This window comes from Schistocerca americana, chromosome 7 (genome assembly GCF_021461395.2).
Source record: "Schistocerca americana isolate TAMUIC-IGC-003095 chromosome 7, iqSchAmer2.1, whole genome shotgun sequence".
Classification (NCBI taxonomy): Eukaryota; Metazoa; Arthropoda; class Insecta; order Orthoptera; family Acrididae; genus Schistocerca; species Schistocerca americana.
In genome coordinates this window covers 456,050,514-456,072,652 of record NC_060125.1, presented here as the reverse complement: position 1 = coordinate 456,072,652, position 22,139 = coordinate 456,050,514, and the positions used below count along the sequence as shown (strand labels likewise).

The window sequence follows — 22,139 nt, the reverse complement described above, 5'->3', positions numbered from 1 at the left end:
CGTCTTCCAAACCGTTCACGTACCGTTCGATAGTCACTGTGGCATAAAGGAATATCGCACAGACCATTCCGTGACTGGTTACTACACACCACATAGTCACCCGTCGAGGGTGAAGAAACTTATGTATCGCGAAATGCGGATTCTCAGCCCCCCATATGCAGCAATTTTGCTTATTGACGTCCACATCCAAGTGAACAGTATTCACATCAAAGTCCTGTTCGTCAATTCTGTGGACATTGTTGGTGAAACACAACCGCTCTCCCATGGCCCTGGGGCTTAATGGCTGATGGGTTTGAATTTCGTATGTGAAGAGATGGAGGTCTTCAATAACAATTTCTCGTAGAGTCTCCCGGTTGATTAGCACCTGTTGTGCAGTTCGTCTGATAGATTTCTTCTCGTCTGAAACACAGCGCGTGTCTTCTACATTTTTTCAGGCGTTTTCACCCTTTTTGGACGACCGACTTTGCCAACACTGTTATCATGAACACTACCCGTTCTCTCAAATTTACGAATCAAATGCTTGATTGTTAGCACTCTTGGACCTGTTGCCTTCGGCTTGAACTCGGTAGCAAATTTCCTTTGAGCCGCAGTGGGCTGTTATTGCTCCCATAGTAGGCCTCCACACGCACTATACGCTCAGGCACGCTGTACCGTGACATTTCTACGGGCAGATGGCTGACAACAACAAATTGCATTCGCATGCTCATAATAATTCTCGTCATGCACTGTGGCCAGGCGTGAGTTTGAACGTCCTAAGGCAAACCGTTTAGAAGTTTTGGCGATTCTGCATCATATAATTCACTGTCACTCTGTATGTGCTTCACATTCAAAGCAGTCAACGTGTCTGTCTTGCAGAGAATCCGGGTTCCAGTTCCGATTTATTTGCTTGGTGGGCTGACTGCACTTTGACTCGAGAGGTCAATTGAGGCGCTTCTTGAATAGAAAGTAGCGGCTTCTAAGTCCGCATGCCGACAGGGAGAGCTTTGTGAAGATCCCTTGTCCTTTCCCACAGCATTCAAATAACGCTATTCGGAAAATATGATACATCGTGGGGTCTCCACAGCACGATGGCGGAGTTTAGTTCAATTTCTGATAACATTGAATTATGAATTTCGTTTGGGTCTTCCCAGTTTGATGGCTTTCTGGGGTGATCACGAAAAAAAAAAATTAGTAGAAGTGCTGTTGAGTGTAGGGAAACAAAGAAAATTAATGTTGAAATATGAGAGTGCTGATGCTCGACTTTAAAACTAGACAAAACAGATTAATGAAGGCGTCGTCAGTGTGGTTCTGAAAGTGTGTTACTGTGCGTTGAAGAAATATTGACTCATTAGCTATGAGAGAGGGAGACATTTGGTACAATCTGTAGATTCACGCAGAGCTTAGATGCGAAGAGAGATTAAAGGTCTGAGTAAGTTGGTCGGTGGGACATTGAAATGGTTTTGCGGTATCGGTAGTGGATATACGAAAAAACTGAGATATCTTTTCTCATGCTTCATATGGAGTAACATTCATTTGTAAAAATTCGGAATTGGATCAACAGCAGTTCATGAAAGAAATTACAATTGTTCAAGCAGCGAGTAAAGCTTAGCGACATTTATGGTTGAAATTAGACGTTCCTAAGAGAACAGAAGTATCTCTTCCAGCAGCCATGTATAAGTCATTACAGTGAGATATTTACTATGCAATACCACCATAGCGAGCTATAGCTTAAAATTTAGCAATTTCATCATTCACTGATGCTTAAGGGGCTCTGGAAAGGCTCAAAATCATGAAAAGTTCAAATTTTACTTTTTTGCGTTTTCTGAATCTGCAGACTATTACCTTTTAATAGATATATAATTTATTCAATTCCGAAGACTACAACTATTTTTAAATTTTTTTTGAAATGTGTTCTACATGGGCGTGACCCACTGTGGCGCTGTTAAACTGCTGTCAAATGGTGTTATTATTAACGTCCGTGTTCATCAGGTACATTTTAGAGATGTGAGATAAAGTATGTGTTGTGGCTAACCTGTGATGGTTCAATATATATCGCTGGTGTGATTGTCGATTGTATCATGTTTATTTACTCTGTCGTTATCTCGAAAATATTCGTAATTAATTCTGTTTCTTGAGTCTCTGTTTTGTTGAAGTATACTAATGAGTAAAAATAAAGTTGTTAGAAATCCTCTGAAGGCTTTTAAGAAAAGGAGAAATGTTGGAAAGCCAAAGGTATGTGTTATTACTGTAAACAATAAAGACGATAACCAAGTGAGTGAACCTAACCTCTCAAGTACACCTGCCCATAGCAGTGAAAGTGGGAAAGAAAATACTTCACAGAAGAAGCTTGGTTCAATGTGTGAAAACTATGAATGTTTTATGGGCGAATCGGATGTGAATGAAATATTTGATATGTCGGTTACCAAAGGAATTTTTTCAAACTGTGTAAGATGTATTCATTGTAGTGAAGTTGGTCTGGAACTCTCCATAATAAAGCACGTAGGACTTGCTAGTGAAATACAACTGAAATGTGATAAGTGTTCATACATGACCACCTTTTGGAACAGTGTTGCAGTAACTGCAACTGAAGAAAATGGTAGCAAAATCTACGAACACAACAACGAGCGATGCTTGCTTTAGACAAGGAACGCCTTCAGGCTGCAGACAGGGCTGTAAAGAGTCTAGAAATACAAGCAAGAGTAAACAGGAGGAGGAACAAGAGGAAGCTGGAGGAGGAGTTTGCAGAGGATGAAGATAATCTATCCTATGGCCCTGGAATGCACTAAAAAGTTAATCCAATCTTTGTCGCTCGATTCCCAAAACTTTTATTTTCTCATACTAATTACATGTTTTCTAAGGATCTTCCGAACATATTTGTTTCAAACTTTCAGTAAATGTTACACAGTACCTTCTGCATAATTTAACACAGCCTTTTTCCAAAAAACTGTATATTTTTGAATATATAAATAAAAAATTGTAAAAAAATGTTGTGAATTTTCATTACAATTGAAAAAAATCATCTTTAATAACTGAACTAAAATTTTGTAAAATCCCTGTGTTAAGTTGTTGTCCATATTCCAATAAATAATCTGTAAAAAGTTCAACTTCCTACCTCAAATACTTTGTGAGGAAAGATGTAATTTATAAGCGTTATTTTAACATTGCAAGTATAGGGCGTTCCGGAGCCCCTTAAAGGCCTCCGTACATTACGTTATGGAATGTAGCCTTGGAAGGATGTGAAAAGATGACGAGAATAAGTATCAACAAGCAGAAAAATTAAGGATCTTAATCATTGCGAAGATACTGAAGAAAGTTTAAAATTAGATGGGTACATCGAATAACTAGTAAGGAGATACTTAATCGAATTGCGAAACAAAAAAAAGCGACACGAATTGACTTAACGAATAGGTCGGTTGATAGGACACTCCTGAGGCATCGGGGAATCGACAGTTTAGTATTTGGAAGTGTCGATATTAATATTTCAGTGTATGTGTGTGTGTGTGTGTGTGTGTGTGTGTGTGTGTGTTTGCGGGGATTTAAAGTGTTCAAGAGCAAGATTAGATGCACCGTTCGGAACTTACAAATGGCCACATCTGAAGCCAGCTTTCTCGTTTGCCACAGTAAGAACTAAGAATTTTCGATCCTTGCGATTAGAAAGTACATCAGAAGCAGAAAAGCCAGCACAATAAGTCATTTGCAAGTCATGAATGGAATTTTTGAAGGGAGCTATTTATGACCCTAGCTCCAGAGATTGAAAACACGTCAACATTTTTTCTGATATGGGTATATAAATACGTCAATAAAACCCTACACACACACACACACACACACACACACACAGTGTGTAACGGGTATCAGTGCAGATTTTTTGTAACCCTTTCCCTATTATGTACACACATTTGTGTGTTGCTTGTCTTCTGCCTGCAACGAACAGTCTTCCCACAAACACGTCACATACCTTACAACGTGATGTTTCCTGCACAACAGTAGTTGCACCACTAAGTGGATCATGCCTGCCGGAGTGGACTAACCCATTTGTGTCCACGCATCTACACTTCAACAGGTGACCAGTTCCTTAGAGGAAAATAAGCATTAGTGGCTTGCTCTTGTCACAGGTACTTGGAGGTACTATCCAACCAAAAAAACTTGCAATAATTACAACTATTAGTCAGCAAATGACGTAAATACTGATGTAATATGGTTCAGTATGCCGATCACAGACACCAATAGAAATATCTATACTTATACCCATTACACTCTCTATGCGTCAACAACATGCATACGACAGCAGGTCCAACAGCAACAACGAATTCCAAATGGTTTTCAAAGAAGGGCCAGAGTACCTGAATGTCGAGCTTTCAGAGGTTCCTCATGAGTAAACAGAGGGAAACGTATGTGACTTACGCGTATCCATAAGCCCATTCTAAGTTGTCGATGATGCTCCACGCCATGTAACCAAAGACATTCACTCCATCTTCGTTGACAGCTTTAAGCATTTCAGCCAGGTAACTCTGAAACAAAGACAGTGAAATATTTCCTACAATTGTGCAAAATCTGGAGACACACTGTGAAGTAGACTCACTCTCCATCACGATACACGCCTTTAAAATGAGTATTTGCCATTTAGAAAGACAGGGACGCGTGGGTACCTAGTATGAAACTTTAGTCACTTTATCTTATGCGCTTTATAAGCAGCTGAGAAATAATGGAAGTTGTTTGACGACCACTGACTCAGAAAGGTAGTTTGGTGGATGTACAGGATTGTCAGTTAGGTGGTAATTACAAAAAAACGTGACGAATAGTTAATGTCTTTAATATGGTTGTCGTCCATGAAATAATAATTAACACATAATTTTTCTGTTTGAACCTTTCTTTCCGGATCATTAACTATATCTTGTAATTCCCTCAAACGATGCTGTATCGTACCTTCGGATACATAAATTCGAATAAGCTTCTCAATAAAGCCAGAATTTGATTTAGATGCAAAATATAAAGTTACTGATACACATATAAATGTATTAAAATATTGATGTTTTGAAAATTATCCACTCGCAGGAGAATTTCATATGTGGTAGTTGCATTTTACAAGTTCGTGTGAGAATGTTATTCATCTCTGTATATAAAACGCTATTTCCTAACTGACTGAGTAATTGCCTGACTTCAAATCAGGCGAAGGTGTGGATCTTTTACTGCATGCGTCGTTTAAGGAGAGATTTTTCGAAATCACAACCCCAAGGGGTGTGAAATAACGGATGAAGGGCTTATTTTGCAAAATGTTGCTATTAAGGCAATTTTGAAGCTACACTTAAGAAAGTTGCTATTTGGTTTCTTGGTGGTGAGAAGTAAAGAAATATATCCTTAAGTATTATTGGAAATTAAACCCATTGGGGATGAATTCTGGGTGAAAGTCTTTCTTGAAAATATAACATTATTGAAGAAAGACTTAAGTATTTGTAAATCTACATGTATGAACCTTGGTATTTGACTTCACGGTTACAAATAAAAAAGACGTGTTTTCGTTTTTTTGGAAGTAGAACCACTATGGGGGTAAAATGGGGGATGAAAACTTTTAAGGGAATATTTCATTGTGCAAGTATTTTTGAAGCTAAATCTATGAACATTTGTATGACTTCTCTGTTAGAAATAAAACATGTACATGTCACTGTTTTTGGAAATTAAACTCCTAAGAGGTTAGAGTAAGAGACGAAATGCTTTACGAAATTATTTCATTGCAAAATCGTGTTTAAAGCTGTATCTTTGAAAATTGGTGTTTGGCTACTCAGTCAGAGATAAAATACGTGTTTCAGTGTTTTAGAAAATTCAACTCCTAAGGCGGTGATATAGGGTCAGGCAGATTTTCTGACTCCTCACTGCCCTGCCCAAGCCGATATGGATAGACACTTGAAGTTTGGAAGAGAGCGTGGTTCTTATATTGTAGGTGTTTCAGGAAGGATTGTCCGAAATTCCATTCCTAAGGGGGTGAAATTGGGGATGAAAGGCTTTTTGAAAGTATGTCGAAAATAAAGGAATTTTGAAGCTAGAACTACAAAAACTGCAATTTGGCTTTTCAATCAGAAAATAAAAATATATGTTCCAGCATTTTTGGGAATTCAACGAAGGATACACCTATGAGAGTTCGTATTTGTCTTCTCGGTTAGAAATAGAAAAATATATATTTCAGTGCTTCTGGAAATTGAACCCCTAAGGTTTAAGAAATTATTTCGTTACCTAAAAATGTCAAAAGTATTTTAAGAAAATTGATATTTCACTTTTCAGTCAGATATAAAGAAATGTTTGTTAGGGGATGGAAGTTGCTATGGAAATGTCTGCACAATAACACCAAAGACATGATTAACAAACATTTTAGATTCGAGGCACCAGAATCCCTTTTTGGTCAGAAGTACATTCGGAAAAGACCATACTTATATGACCTTCATTAGCGAGAAAACTTACAAGGCACTGAAATTTATCAACAACATAAAAATTACATTAAATGAAAACAAAGAAAAATCTCTGCAGGACCGTACAGTTCACTCGAGCAAAGCAGTGGGCGTTAAGCTAATCTTGTGTATTTTAAATTTATCTGTATTTCACTGATGATGTTTTCTTAGTCCTATTACTAATAATTATTTTGTGTTATTAATAATTCTCGTACAGATCAACAGCTAATAATCTCTGTTCTCTTCGTTCATACCTAGATCGTTCACATAGTTCGAAACAGAAACCTTTGCAAATATGCCGAATTACTGTAATTTTCTTTTTGCCGATGGGCATGGTTTCACGCGGCACTTTTTTTCGTCATTCTCTGTTCCAATAAATTCGAATGTGGAGCAATTCCACAAATACGACGTCAGAAAAATACAATGTAATTATTAAATTTCAAAACAAATGGAAATATTTAAGGGAGGAAGCTTTTACGCGAATTTTAAACAGTAAGAGGAAGTTATGGACACAAAGAAAACGACTGAATGTACAGTTGACACATAGCAATTTTAGGAAAAGAAAATAGAAAGTAAGTGAAAAACGAGTAGATATAGGCGTCATCTAGCAGGAAACTGGACTAGTTCAACCTCATATAAGAGTTAGAGTAGTATACTCTGAATGATAGACATCTTAAATGAGATGAAAACAAGTGAAATTATAATTATAAAACAATCTTAACAATGCGTTGTCCTCTAACAAAATATGAATAGTATAGATAAATTAATTCATGGCCGACAAGAAATATTTTCAAAGGCACAGAGCTTGGAAACTTAAAAAGATTTTAAACCAACAGAGGTAGGGTAAATCAAAATATGCTCGATGGAAACAATAGTTATTAATTATGTAGGGAAATAGCTTATTTTCTCCACGTAACATAAATTGATTTTACTTGATGTATTCTTTTTTCGTTTACTTTGACTCCCCTTAAGAAGACTGGTGGACAATTTCTTATTTCATAATTCGGTCCAAGCTACAAAGGTCATGAGTATCTTTACAAAAAAAAAAAAAAAAAAAAAAAATAGTCTAGCAATGTTCCCATGCGGATTATACTGGAGTCGCAACAACACTTGCTTATATCTGAAACACGAAAAGTCATTCAAGCTTTGAATGACTGGCAATATAAATATGACAGAAAAAGCTGGTGAGAAAGTGGTATGATATCCTGCTATAGAAACCCCAAAAGGAAAAGCTAACAATACTCTGACGAATGGATTAAGCGGAGTATTCCTCATTTAGACCCCCCCCCCCCCCCCCCCCGATTAGGCCTAAAGCACTTCGAAACAATTAATAGAAAACTATATTTTCCGCCGTAAAAATTATTTTCATCTACTCTGAGTCTCACATTAGTTTATGTGTCTTCCTGTGTCTAAAGCAAACAGCAGGTAGAGAGTGGGCAATAGCAAAACTGGTAAATAGACTCGAACTGCAAACAGAAAGGAAGAGTAAACGAAACCCACATTAGGTGAGCATCAGAACGACTTTTGTTTTAAGCATATTGAGAAAAGTAGCCGATGCTGTAAAAATTTCGACGAAGAGTATTAACACAGATGTTGTTTCCAAGTTTGTTGATGTGTGGTCTCCATTCAGTGAATAGGTAAGAGAGGATGGAACAGCGTCCATGAAGCGGCCATGTCCACATAATAAACATAAATAATGTGGGCCTCTTCAGGGCTATTATTATATTAGACTTATGAAATGAATTGTTCACCTTCTTTCACTGGGTGACAGCCAGTGTAACTGTACACACACACACACACACACACACACACACACACACACACACACATACACACACAAAGAGTTTAGCACAAGTACACTAAATATCCCATTTACGCTATATACCATTTTCCAGAGGCATACTGTCAACAATAGTGCATTACTTGTAACGTGTACATGTCCTTTTGATTTTTGCAAGTTATCGATGTGCGTGTCAGGGAGAGAGAGTAAGTTATGTTGCTGTTAAACAAAATCTGGTCTCGTTGTGGCACAGTCTTTGTCTCTGCTGAGTCTGATACATTCCTAGTTGAAGTGGAAAAGGTGATGAGGTGTTCAGCAGTCCTGTGTTGACTTGTGGTTGGATGTGTTAGATGAACAGTTAATGTAAAGGACAGCAAGAATGAATATGATGCATATATCGGAGACCGAAAAGAATATAAATCTTGAAGAATGCTATTTTGTTGAACAGAGGAAGTATAAGGTGAAACTACAGAACTGTGCGCATGGTTTGTCAAAATGATTATTGCCATCTAGTTAACTTGCTCAGAGCTGAGAGAAAGACTACCCCACAACCGTGAGTCATGCAGTAGGATATCGACTGACTGAGCTGTTTGGTTTTTATAGAACTTCACTGTTAACATTGTACCTTTATAAAATCATTATTCATTTTGTTAAGCATAGTATTGTACAGGCGAACGTTTTGTGTGATGATCATGCGGAATTTTGTTCTGTCTTTTTGAATACATACTTCATTCTACAGTGGTTGCCTTGGAATATCATTTCATAGGAATACTTGTTTTCCCCATTCCACTGTTGAAAGAAGGTTTATTATTACGCATTACCGCACTGGGCCATACGGTATGTAACAGTTTGAATATAGTTCGGAAATTTTATTTAAAAAAGAAATCTAGCTTAGCCGCTGCCTGCTTGATGTTTGCTGTTGCGCTTTCGAGAAACCTGCAACGATGTTGTCAGGACACTAGGTGAGTGGAAAATTTTATTGTTTTACTTCAGTTGTTTATCTAATATAAACACATGTTGTTTTCAGACCAGTTACAGTTCACTTCAAATTAGGTTACGTTTAGTCAAAGACTAGCATACGAGAGTAAATTGCATCATAGTTTGTGGGTTTACAGTTTTCGTAATATGTAGATTTTTTTACAGAGTTGGGAAGTAAATTTGGGCCGAATTTCATACAGAAACATATAGTGTGCGGCTTTAATATGAGGACCTTTTCTTCCAGCATAATTCGTTCTTTTTTTTTTTTTTTTTGTTAATACACAGCCAGATAGTGTTGGATTTCTCGAATATATAAAATACCGCTGCGCTAATTTTACTAATGTTGAACTTTTTTTTCCCGAAAATTCTTTTTCTGTTCAATTTGTGAAATTTTGTGTCGAGTGACAATTATCCATTACTTTGTTACATAAACATTTTGCATGATAATACAGGTTTTGCGTGGATTTCACTCAATGTTGAATATTTGCATGATAATAGTACATTTTAATTCTCTTGTACCGTCGCTCATTTTTTGTGTTTGCATCTTTGCTACTTAACTAGCTTAATTTGTATCCCGATACATACGCTCGGACAATTTTTTGCCATAAGAAACCAGGAGGTTGATTTTTGCTTCTGATGAAGGAATAGTTTTAGATTCACGAAAGTGTCAGTCGGAACTAGTGCTAGTCTCTTGAAATAATTCGATACAGGATAATAAGGTTCAAATGGCTTTAAGCACTATGGGGCTTAACATCTGAGGGCGTCAGTCCCCTAGACTTAGAGTACTTAAACCTAACTAACCTAAGGACATCACACACATCCATGGCCGAGGCAGGATTCGAACCTGCGACCGTAGCAGCAGCGCGGTTGCAGACTGAAGTGCCTGGAGCCACTCAGCCATAGCGGCCGGCGATACTGGTTAATACATCTGTTGCTGAGATAAATGGATGTTGACACACATTTAACAGAAAATTCAGGTGGTATATACTCACTCCATAGTAGCTGATGCGCACTTGGTCATCGAGTTCTCCGGTGTCGGCGTAACCATTCTCCGTTACAATAATGGGATATCCCTGGTACTCTGTGGCCACCCAGTTCAGCAACTTCCGAAATCCCCATGGTACCACCTGTTATCAGTAAAATAATACGAAATGCAAACGAGGAGCAGTAATCAAAATTAATTATTTATGATGTTCAGACAGTGATATGAATATTGTTCAAACAGTCTGACACACGTTAAAAAAGCAATTTCAAAATCAAACACAGCATCAGAAAATTAAGTATACCGTTGTTTACTAGCAGCAATAAAACTGCCTTAGTGCAGTTGTATCAGAATAGACATAGTAGAAAACCTCAGATACGCGACGTTTCAGGTAGACAGATGGAAGATGTCACTAGATGTAGCTGTAGATAAATAGGCCGGCAAAAAGAAGCGCTTGAAGCAAGAGGAGCAGCATGTGTGCTGAGAATTGTATTTAAATGCTGAGTAGTTGGTTGAGCTCTGTGTAGCTGGCAAGTTGCCGTCATATGGCTGGGCCAGGTAGTTCAGACCTGCTGCTCGGCAGAGCGACCCGGCTACTGCAGCAAGGGGAGCGCCTCTCGACGTGTTACAGCGGCTCTGGGACTTGGAAGTTCCGAAATGGTAAGGGGAGAGTGGGCCACTGCTTGCGTGAGGAGTAAGTTAGGCAAGATATCCGAGAAAGTGAATATGTTACAATGGAAACCTAATTTATTCACAGGACACACCATAACTACTTATAGACATGCTACAAATCTAAAGGCAGTGTTGGATTCGTGAGAGTGAGATGACCTCATTAAGATTATTACCATGTGTATAAAATTTTTACTAACGAAATTGGTAACATTGATGTACACGAGAAATTGGGTTAAAATCAATAAAAAGTAGTAAAGACACCCTATGTGGCCCTGTATGCCAGCTAGGAAATGACCATACTCCTATTATTATAAAACAAAAAACTTGCAAATAGAATTACCATTTATAAATAATTTATTGAATAACCTAACCAGCATTCCACAAAGGATTATCACCAGCATGAGAGAGTTGTTCCATTATCTTACAATCAATCACCTTATTTAATGACATGTGGTGGCTTAATATACTACTTGACAGTTGCTTAGGAACAACTGACATCTGGTAACGAACGAAAGCTAGTCGCTAGAAGACAAGCGACCACTGCTATGGAAGACCCGATCAATGACAGTAAAAGGAAATGTAGAGGTTCGGAAGAGTTAACTGATGCTAAACCTGTGCAAAAAAGCTCAGTATATACTCGATAGCTCATACAGTTCGGTGTTTGATGAAGGTTGTTGTGAAACCGATTAGCGTGACATTCCGGATGGTATAGCAACATGTCTGCAAAACATCATTTGAGCGCTTACGATCGTGGAAGAACAGCAGAACCTTTCCAAGCCAGTCACAGTGTCACTTGTGTGCTAATGGATGCGTCTGAAAATATCGCACGATTAAAAAAGGCCACTGAATTTGGAAGTGCTATACGAAAGCACGAAAGCATACAAGTGGTCGTAGATGGACCACCATGCCGCAAAGAGGATCGATATGACCCCTAGTAGCGAAAGGGAACACGTATCTCACACCTAGATAGATCGCTGCAGATCTTGCAACCGCTGCCGGTAGCCTGTTTGTGCCAAAAATATTTCACGGCGATTAAATCAGATTGGTTAGCATGCCCAGAAGCCTATTGGAAGCATCCCACTTCAACCACACCATCGTCGAGAAATTATTCGTTGGTTTATGAAGCACGTTGGTTGTGGTTAGCAATAGTGGTCCAGAGTGATGTTCTCCGACGAATCCTGCTTCATTGTGGCAAGTGATACTCGCCACCAGTTCGTGAGGAGACAGAGAGGAACACGTTAGACACAGCAGAAAGTTCATGAACCGCACTGACGTGACTTAGGCGTCATCGTGTGGACAGGCATCATGCACAATGGAAAAACACCGCTTCATATCGTTGCGCGAAGTAACGTGATGGAACAGTGGTACCGCAGGATGATTATTCTGGATCACGTCCGTCTCTATGGGGGTTGCGGTATGACCCGACTTCTTTTTTATGGACGACAACGCCCGATCTAACAGGATTGCTAAGGTGTCGGGCGCTCTGGAAGGTGAAGATACTGTACGTATGCATTTCCTACATACTTCCCGGACGTAAACGATTTTGAGTATGAATGGGATGCTTTTGGTAGGTCCTTCTCAACGGACACTCCTGACCCGAACCGGGCAAGAACTGAAAACCACCTTGAGACAGAAGGGGACAATAAGCTCCATATACTCCTCAACAGTTTAGCAGCTAGCACGAATAACAGGTGCAAAATGTGTGTTAGTATCCGACAAAGTCATATCCTTTACTGAGAGTCAGATATCGGGCGTTATGTTGGGAGTCTGATCTGTGTCAAACAGGAACGCTATTTATGTCGGTTATCCTGTTTTCACATGTGGTGAAATCTGTAATATTTTCCGTTATAAATATAACATTACACCTATATTACTCATTTAATTTGATTAATGTCGTGCATCATTACCTTAGATTATTCCTGTGCAACAATATCTCTGTTCCTTAGCAGCTGTCAAGCAGTGCATATCCAGTATTGTTACTTGACTAACGTAGAATTGCACTAATGTAGTCAGTAACGCTTTCCTGTTGATTAGTTTCACTCCATTTCCGTTTGTTCCGTGTAAAATTCAGTAAAGTATGTTCCTATTGGTACAGTGAAAATTGAATAATGTGAGATGTCGTTTTTAATAAGCCAAAATTAATTGCCATACTATGTCGAATCCTGCAAACTGTGGTCGAATTCCAAGTTGCTGTATAGCATAACGTAACGTTCGCATGACGAGATTTGTGAATAGGAAGGCTGAGCAGAGCTCAGGGACTTTCGTCTTTGTCTTCTGGTCGCTGAGGTTGTTCTGGTAAAGTACTGTTTGCTCAGAGAGCCTCGTGGGCTTGAGTATTATTCGGAATTGTAAATACTTGCGGTGTCCTACAGTTCGGGATTTAGAATATCCATCTGTTCGAGACTGGATTTCGACTCAAAAGTCGGGTCATCGAGGACTGAATATTTCGACCTTGGTGAATTTGTTACTGTAAGAAGACTTGTATGCAGCTGTTGAACGGGCTGTATTCGTAGCTCCGGTGATTTAGAAATTCTGAAGTTCGGATGTATGCTTTTGGCGATCTTTTGTTTAATGATTACTATTCGTGTAAGAGGCGATAAAAAAATGTCCCTAGAAGGCCGTACAGTCCAGATTCAGGAAGCAACCATCGTGTCCAGCAGCGTGAAGAGGTCCGTAACTGACTGCTGTACATCCTCGTCCGAAACGTCGATCATTCAAGGACTTTCCAGAGGACCAGCGGCGTCGTAAACGTATGACGAGAAACCAGAATCACGTGGCGGGCGCTCAAGTGTCTCGGACTTGATTTGTAAATTCTGCCTTACGATATCTGTGACACGGGGAAGTATGTTATCGTGAAACAGCAGCACCTGTTTCCGCAGTGTTCCCGGATGTTTCGCCTTAACTGCACGCCGTAATGTGTCCAGTGCAGCGATGTACCGTTCCTCATTGATGGATACACCAGGTTCTTTGAAAGAATGAATGGCTCCCGGTAATAAAAGAACGGGATGTACATCACCTTTCCAACAGACGGCTTGCTCTTGTACTTATTGGCACAATGAGATGATGGACGCTTTCACTACAGTTCCCAGTACTGGTAACAGCTTTCGTCGCCTGCAACAATTTCATCACTGAAATGCATCGGGTGCTTCAGGCAAACAGCCACACGGTTTGCTTTTTGTTCGGCGCTCAACGTCCAGTGTATCCACTAGTTGTAGGCCTTAACGGCAGACTAATGCCTGATGTATAATGTGTTGCATGTTACCGAAGCTGTCGTCGAGGTCCTTTGCTAGTGCTCGATTGGTTACGCACGGTCCGCCCTAATAACATAACCAACTGCCTACTTGTTGTTGCCCGTAATGTAGGAAGCTGGCCTCGCACATCAACTGGTGTACCGAAACTTGGTGCACTTCTCCACAACGGTGGTTTTGAACAGGTATAGGTCCCATACATATTCCTCACTGTCCGATGGATGTCCGTCGGTTTTGGTCCTGCGGCAGCCGTGAAAAGAATAGCAGCTCCTTGGTCCTGTTTGGATGCATTTGGTAATAACGTCATCATAGTTCACGTTTCCGCATTTACTGCAAGAAAGTCGGAGAGATACGAATGCCACACTTATGTACCCTCAACACAGTCATGCGTGGTTGCATTTCCGCTGCAGCAACGCCCTCAAACAGAAACTATTTGTCGCCCCTCATTCACTGCGTAGTGTAATTATATTACTATTTATCATTTGCTAATTAAGGTGCTTCACGAACAATCCTTGTCGCCATAAGGCCTTGAAGTAACAATGCATGTCCTGAATCGTTATGATAAGATGAGCCACGTCAAAAGCTTACTTCGTATACTCACATTCTGGTGGTCAGACAGCAGTTATTTGAAGCTGACTAGCGATTATGTGTCACATAATTGTTACCGCAAGTAAAGTTGCACACTGTAGTCAATATCAGCAAGTTATTTATCTGGTACTGTAGAAGTATTACTCAGTTGACAACTAGAAACGGGTTGAAAATTGCGCTTTTCTTATGTTTAAGTTTACGTTTATATTGTTCTTGAGGTTCTTCTGTCCACATGTATTTCGAAGAAATGTATGAAATGTTCTATGAGACACAACGGTTGGTTGATTGGTTGATTTGGGGGAGGGGACCAAACAGCGACGTCATCGGTTCCGTCGGACTAGGGAAGGAGGGTGAAGAAAGTTGGCCGTGCCCTTTCAAGGGAACTATCCCGGCATTTGCCTGAAGCGATTTAGGCAAATCACGAAAAACCTAAATCGCGATAGCCGGACGCGCATTTGAACCGTTGTCCTCCCGAATGCTAGTCCAGTGTGCTAACCACTGCGCCACCTCGCTCGGTGAAACAAAGGTAAGACGAGTTTCGAACGCAATATTCTAGCCACCAATTCTACATTCTATTTAACAGTCTCTATTGACGGCCGAACAATATTAACGGACTGTGGAAACTAATGGATGAAACACAATGCGTGCTATGTAAAGAACATTTGGAAACCAATTGACATAACTTCGTTAAAAATTCACATCGTACTTTAAAGTAAGATCACAGACAGGACTGACATAAATGTTAACTTTTGGTACCACGCTCATCCACTAAGAATCAGGTAGTAAACCATTTCTCCTGCTTTAAAGGTAGATGCAGACTGAAAATTTTGGATCTCATTTTAAGGCTTTGTGACCCGACAAAATTTTGCTTGCTCAGTGTTGAAGTGGGAACCAACAAAGAAACAGTATTTTAAATGGTAATGTTCTATCTGAGACAAGCTGAAAGTTTTGATCTTAGAATTTGGCTTATTTCCTTGCTGTATTTGGTGTTTTCTAGAATGGCATGCAAACTGTTTCAACTATTTGCCATCGATTTTTGTCTGTCTATTGCACCAACATAGCCCTTTCATCTCATAAAGTTTCGATAAACATAATTGGAAGTATCATGCTTTCCTGACGAACTAAGCTGGCTACTGCGATAACGCAGGTATGAAATGTTCACCTACTGTGGCACTCTTCCATGCATTTTTGTTAATATCAGTCAAGAGCTTTAAGTGGTTTTGATTCACACTAACTTTTGATAGGCATTACAGCATATTCATTTCATCAATGTTTTGTGTACTCAGTGAATTTTCAACGTATCTTTTAAGACTCGTTATGTGTTTTGATACTTTTCATGTGATGAACAATTGATAAAATTTGGAAAAATTCGATTTCTTTGAGTTGTTGGTAAAAATCTAAACGTTCAGTAAATTTATTGCTCAGAAAATTATTGAAAACATGAAACGCTGTACTAACAGAATTACAGGACTTCATAATTGCCTTTGCCACCCTAATTCATTAATATAACTGCTTTAGGATAATTCTTGATCTTTTATGTCCCACCTGCGTACTAACATATGCTTTTCCGTCAGTTCTTCATATTTTAGTCGTCTTCTCCGGGAACATTCTTGTCTTTAAACTGCGGTGGAGCCTTACTACAACATTTGGCAATGATGGATATTGGATAGTTTCTGCCACAGTGGCTGACTAATACAGCGAACATTATATTACACTTACATTTCAAATGATACCTTGCTCATTGGTAATAACAAGTCGTCTCTTGATCATATTCTTGCTTACTTTAGATCTTACGTTTGTTATTCCGGATAAAGCATTTCCATGTTCTGCATTCCGTTTGTTGTCTGCATGACTGAGATAAAATTAAGTTTTGTCACGTCCTTTAGGATTTGTCTCACTGAAATCCTTGCACGCAACAGTACCTCTCTCGGTTGTCTTCCCAAAAAGAGTAGGTTTGTATTGACAGATACCTATTGCTTTTGTTTCGTGTCTGACTTTATATCTCTGTCCAATCTCTCGAGCTATTGTGAAACTCCTTCCAACTCTGATAATTAGACCAAATTGGACCACTTTGCGAGGGATAAGAAAACCTCAGAAAAATTCAGCATGTAGCCATATCTACATATTAATGTGGGATGTCAATGTAAAATGAATCGTTTCACATCATTACGATTTATCTTGCAGATTAACCATGGCACATGAAACAAACTAAATAACCAGCTTTCTGAAATGGATTGTAATGTAGAGGTCCTTTACTTTGTATTAAAAAACAATTGTTTACTTTTGCTAATATACAGCTCTCTAACTTTGATTCCCCAAACTAGTCTGTATCACTATCTGTCTGAAATCATTATAAAACAATTACTTCCTCAATGCAGTCCTCATGAAAATATTCTCTTCCATATATGATGCTCTCCAAGGATTGCTACCTTCTGTCTGATAGGGAGGCTCAATACCATTGAAATAGACCATCAGTCGGAGAAGCTTATGTTAGCTTGCCGCATATTAGAGGTGAGGCAAGCGGAATGCAGTACAAAAAGTTATAGCGTTCCTTCCAAATTGGACGGCTGACAAGGAGAGGAACGCCTGCGTAGAGGAACCATCGCCACTTTTGACAACGGAGTACAGTTCACTTCCAAATTCTCCAAGCTGGTGACTGATGGAACTCCGTCAGAGAAAAATATCGAATGCAAAAGCTCTCAGTCCAGTCTTTGATGAAACAGAAGACCGCAGCTGCTATGTCAACGAACAATGATTACAGTACCATGGAGTATACAAGGGTTCGCCACTAAATCAGAAGAAGTTTTTAAAGATACTATAAAAGTAATAGTGTGTATATGAGTTCTAAGGAAGACAAAGACAAAGTGAAAATTTATTGTTTCTGTATGTACAGTAGCACATGAAAGAGAGAGCGACATTTTCCATTAATAATAATTGTAAAGGAAACATTAAATTGTAGCAATTGATCAATAACTTCATCTTACAAGTTGACGTGATTATCAAGAGACAAAGTTTTGCAATTATAACAATATGTGTTCCTACTGACGAGTTGAATGACAGGTAGCTAAATTGTTGTGAAGAAAAGTCTATGGTAAACAAAGGAAGTAACCAGAAGGAAGTAATAATAATGCGAGAATTAAATGTAAGAATAGAGCTGATAAGTCATAACAAAATCACTGAAGGAGTCTTACTAGTGCCCAGGGATGGCAAAACTTATCAGAATCTTTTGATTGGAAGTATATAGAACCTATGCAGGAAACCCGCAAGACGAAGCCGAAGGAGATGAAGTATACATTGTAGTACCAAGAAAAGTAAGGCAAAATGATAGGGGGCGGAAAAATGTTAAATCTCTTAGTCGAAGAAATATCAGCTATGGACAGTTAAAAGCAGCTTTGGATATTCTGGGAATAGTTTTACTAAATTATTAAATGTCGAAAGGAAGAAGACATTAGTTAAAGAAAGGAAACAGGAGGTGTCGTTTAAATTACGATGTTATAAGTGTAATTTGTTAAGTACCTTGGCTCTAAGCACAAGTCTCTTACGGAATTTGGGAACCTAAGACCCATCCAGGCATAGTACTGGTGAATTGTGTAACTTCATACTTTAACAATAAATACCAAAATGTACTTAAAGAGGGCGAAAACTCCATTCTACTTTTATGTTGTCAGAAGCAAAGGGATACAAGTGGTATTTCTCACAAAAATGAGAGAATTGCATACAGAGCACGGTAGTTGTGAAATTGTTCTCGCAAATGGATAAACGTGGACTCTCACTTGGTGTTAATCTCTGGTTAACGAAAAGAAAAATTGTTGCAAGATGTCAGAAACAATTACCACTAAAGAGATACTTATGCATTTGTGTGAAACCAAACTTGACAGAAAAGGCAAATCCCACAAATGTCATCTTGTTACCTCTGTGCAAGCAATATCTAAAGCATAAGCTTCATAAATCAAATAATCTTCGGAACTTGCTCCCATTAACCCCGTCTATACAACATGAATTCTTCCTTTCGCTTCAACGTGAAGAAGGAAAACCGACAAGAACAACAAAGTATCATCCACTTGAAGAACTTAAACTAGATGATGAGACTTTATGGAATCAGATTATGAGTAGACTGTTTCTTATTATAAATGCTGTATCAACAAATGCGTTATATTTATGTTGGGTTGCAGCGAGTTCAATGTTGTATGTTATTCACTTAAACTTTTTATGATATACTAGAAGATGGACGTGAACCTGGTGGCGCGATAGGTTTTCAATAATGGGATAATACGTATTCTTTCTTATTATGTTTCGTACTGTAAATCACAAAAGGCATAGTTTTCATGTAACATGACATAAGGGTTCCGTTATAGCTCTAGATATCAATTCCATAATAACTGAATTGATAACAACCAATAATAAAGCATTACAGAGCAAATATAAATCACATCCTTCTTAACTCAAGATATTCTGGGACCCAAAGGGTTCCAATGCATATAGACTTTTACGAAATGTAATATAAAACTTATCATTTGTATTGACTTTTTCTTCCAGCACGCAAACGGAAAATGCTACAATGTCTCCTTTTGTCTAATTTACTCGAAATACTCCATTTTACAATCTCAAGACAACTCTGGAATCTGTGAACTTTAACAACGGTTTTTCAAGTAATGTACTGATACCCCTGTGCTTCTGACCCTCTCATTTGTTAATCTATAAATAAGTGTATCACATAGTGCCACTACACTGAAGTGACACAAGTCCTGAGGTACCCGCCTGGGATATTACCGCCATCTGTATATGTACATATCGCTTTCCCATGACAATTGTCACCTCACTGAAAATGACTAGTGGCTGAGCGTGAGGAACAATGGTGTCCTAATGGTCTCCCTTAATGCAGTTAGAGCCATGTATTGTGGACGCATCATCACAGTGAATGTGGATAAAATTTAGCAAACAGCTGCGGCTGGGTTACCCACTGTCTCATCTCTTATTTATGTATCATTTAAATGAAGTATTAACGACAAGGGGAAGTAAATTAACTCCGATAGGAGTGTCAGTGCAAGGTGATAAACTAGACCCTTAGTCGTAGAGAACTAGGTGATAACTATGGCAATTCAGAGGGAATACAGGTTTGTAGATAGTCATAAAAAGGCTACAGATGCCTCCCAGAAGGGAAAGGAAACGAAACTGACTACCTACAACATGGGTGCCGGATGTCAACGAACCTATTTACTCCAGAAATCAGCATGGCCGGAAAGGCTGTAAATCATGGAGGTTGGGAAATGAACATCGGCACTGACTGTAGCCAACTCACAAAGATGGCTTGGACGTTGGCTTTACCTCCTGTGCGATGTCCACGCTGCAGTCAGTAGTATTGTCATAATATTTGTCTTGATTCCCGTTCAGGATCGCTAGTTCCTATACAGTAGTCTTGGATGCTGCTTTGATGATAGTGAAGGAGATGCTAAGATAACGTTCGATGCACAGTAGGCTACATCTGGTATATTCAAAGACACGGCGTCGTCTGAACCTTACCCTTAGCCAAATTGCAGAGCTCACTGGCCACGACTCATTGTAGAACCTGATGACTCCGCTGTCGAGTTCCAACGAAGGTGAGGTACCCGATTCTCCAGGCATGACAAGCGATGTCGTATACGCGTTCAGTCCAAAGAAGTCCGATGAACCTGCGAAATTCGAAAAAACTCATTCGCATCGGAAACATAAAAGTGAATCATTTGGCGTCTTGTAGTCTCGCATCTGTTCCTTGTCGAATAACGGCGTCTCTTACCACTAATACACAGGACCCGTTTTCCGAAACTCGACGTCTGCCACTGTTTAGTTTTCGAGTAAAAATCATCAGCCACACCGACTGCAGAGTTCCAGTAGAAGAAGACATCGTCGTTCTGCCAACTGGTTTGTCAAAAGAGGCTTAGGACGGAGTAGAGCGTCCGTTGCCTGCGTTGACTTTGAGGTGTCACATGACTACACAAGGCGAAACACTCAGAAGTGACTAACGGCACGAGGAAAAAATGCAATGGAAATAACTGCATTAATTATAATTAAACACTATCCGCCGGGCATACAGCATTCAAAAGTAATATCCCGAAGACCATTGTGTTTGTAAATCTGAAAGGTAAACGAGTCCCACCACTGTCATATCACATTGGGGACTACTTAGGAGGGACTGACGCAACATCACAGAGCGTAGTTAAGTTTCTTTTATTCGAAGCATGGATTATTAGCAATTTTGAAGATGCAGATAAATACGAGTAGAATATGAAAAGAGAGCTGCGCAGGTTAAAGTTCTAATGGACTGTGTTTACTGAAGTAAAATGAAAAAAAAGTCTGATTTCTAAACAGATAAATACAGGGCAATAACAACAGTATGAAAATGTTGTAGTCGATTTTCGTATCGACAGGAACAAAAAAGTTGTTGACAGCGTGGAAACACGTTATGTGAATTACTTTTGTGAGGACTGAAACTAAACCAGAACCAAAGATCATTTTGCAAGTTCACATGCCTATATTACAAGGAGCTGAAGAGTGCGCAAATAGAAACTATGTGAATATAAAAAGCAACTGACAAAATCTTTCAAATCTGCTAGAAATTTGATAAACGTAGGTGATTAGCATGATATTCATGGAAGTAAACGGAAGGTGGCGGGCGTATGTAGAGAAAATGGGCTCTAGGAAATTAATGAGAGGGAGAGATGCTGATAGAGGTCTGGCTCAGGTCTCAAATATTTATAGCGAACACGTCCTTCCAAAATCGCGACAGAAGATTATATAGTTGGATAAGATTATATAGTTCGATAAGAGAGAAATCAACCGGTCTATATCATAATTAGACAGAGATTCTGAAACTAATTACTATTCGCTCCTCCAACTCATGACAAACCCGTTTACAAAAAGACTATGACTACTCATACTAGCAAAATTTGTCCACTGCGGTAAATGATACCTAGAAAAACTAAATTGTGGCAGGTGCGGATATAAACTTTGAACTATACTGACTGTGAAACATGACATGATAAGTGCAAGAGGGAGAAACCAATAGAATTATACGCCGAAACGAAACGCTGAAAACGTACGAGAAAACTCTGAAGTAACCCAAGGGATAAATAAAGGGGTCCAAAGTAGTTTGCAGAAAAGACTAGCTCCGCATAAACGAAGGTCAGACCTAATTCTATCTTTTAGAAATAAGACATTTTGAGATTAGGTCCATTACAAAGTCTGTAATTTAAAACAACAATCATCTACGTGTTGTTGTTGTGGTCTTCAGTCCTGAGACTGGTTTGATGCAGCTCTCCATGCTACTCTATCCTGTGCAAGCTTCTACATATCCCAGTACCTACTGCAACCTGCATCCTTCTGAATCTGCTTAGTGTATTCATCTCTTGGTCTCCCCCTACGATTTTTACCCTCCACGATGCCCTCCAATACTAAATTGGTGATCCCTTGATGCCTCAGAACATGTCCTACCAACC

The 22,139-nt window shown here is 39.1% G+C and overlaps 1 protein-coding gene across 1 annotated transcript in view; it reads right to left on the bottom strand.

The window, feature by feature from the left end:
• The window catches only part of LOC124622243 (myrosinase 1-like), a 98,996-nt gene that overhangs the window by 1,238 nt on the left and 75,619 nt on the right, over window positions 1–22,139 (bottom strand). Inside the window, exons 9-11 of the mRNA XM_047147898.1 lie at window positions 20,188–20,336; window positions 10,170–10,304; window positions 4,384–4,490 (exon numbers count right to left, since the gene is read on the bottom strand). Of these exons, the coding sequence (XP_047003854.1) occupies window positions 4,384–4,490; window positions 10,170–10,304; window positions 20,188–20,336 (391 nt within the window). The remainder of the gene's footprint in view (window positions 1–4,383; window positions 4,491–10,169; window positions 10,305–20,187; window positions 20,337–22,139) is intronic.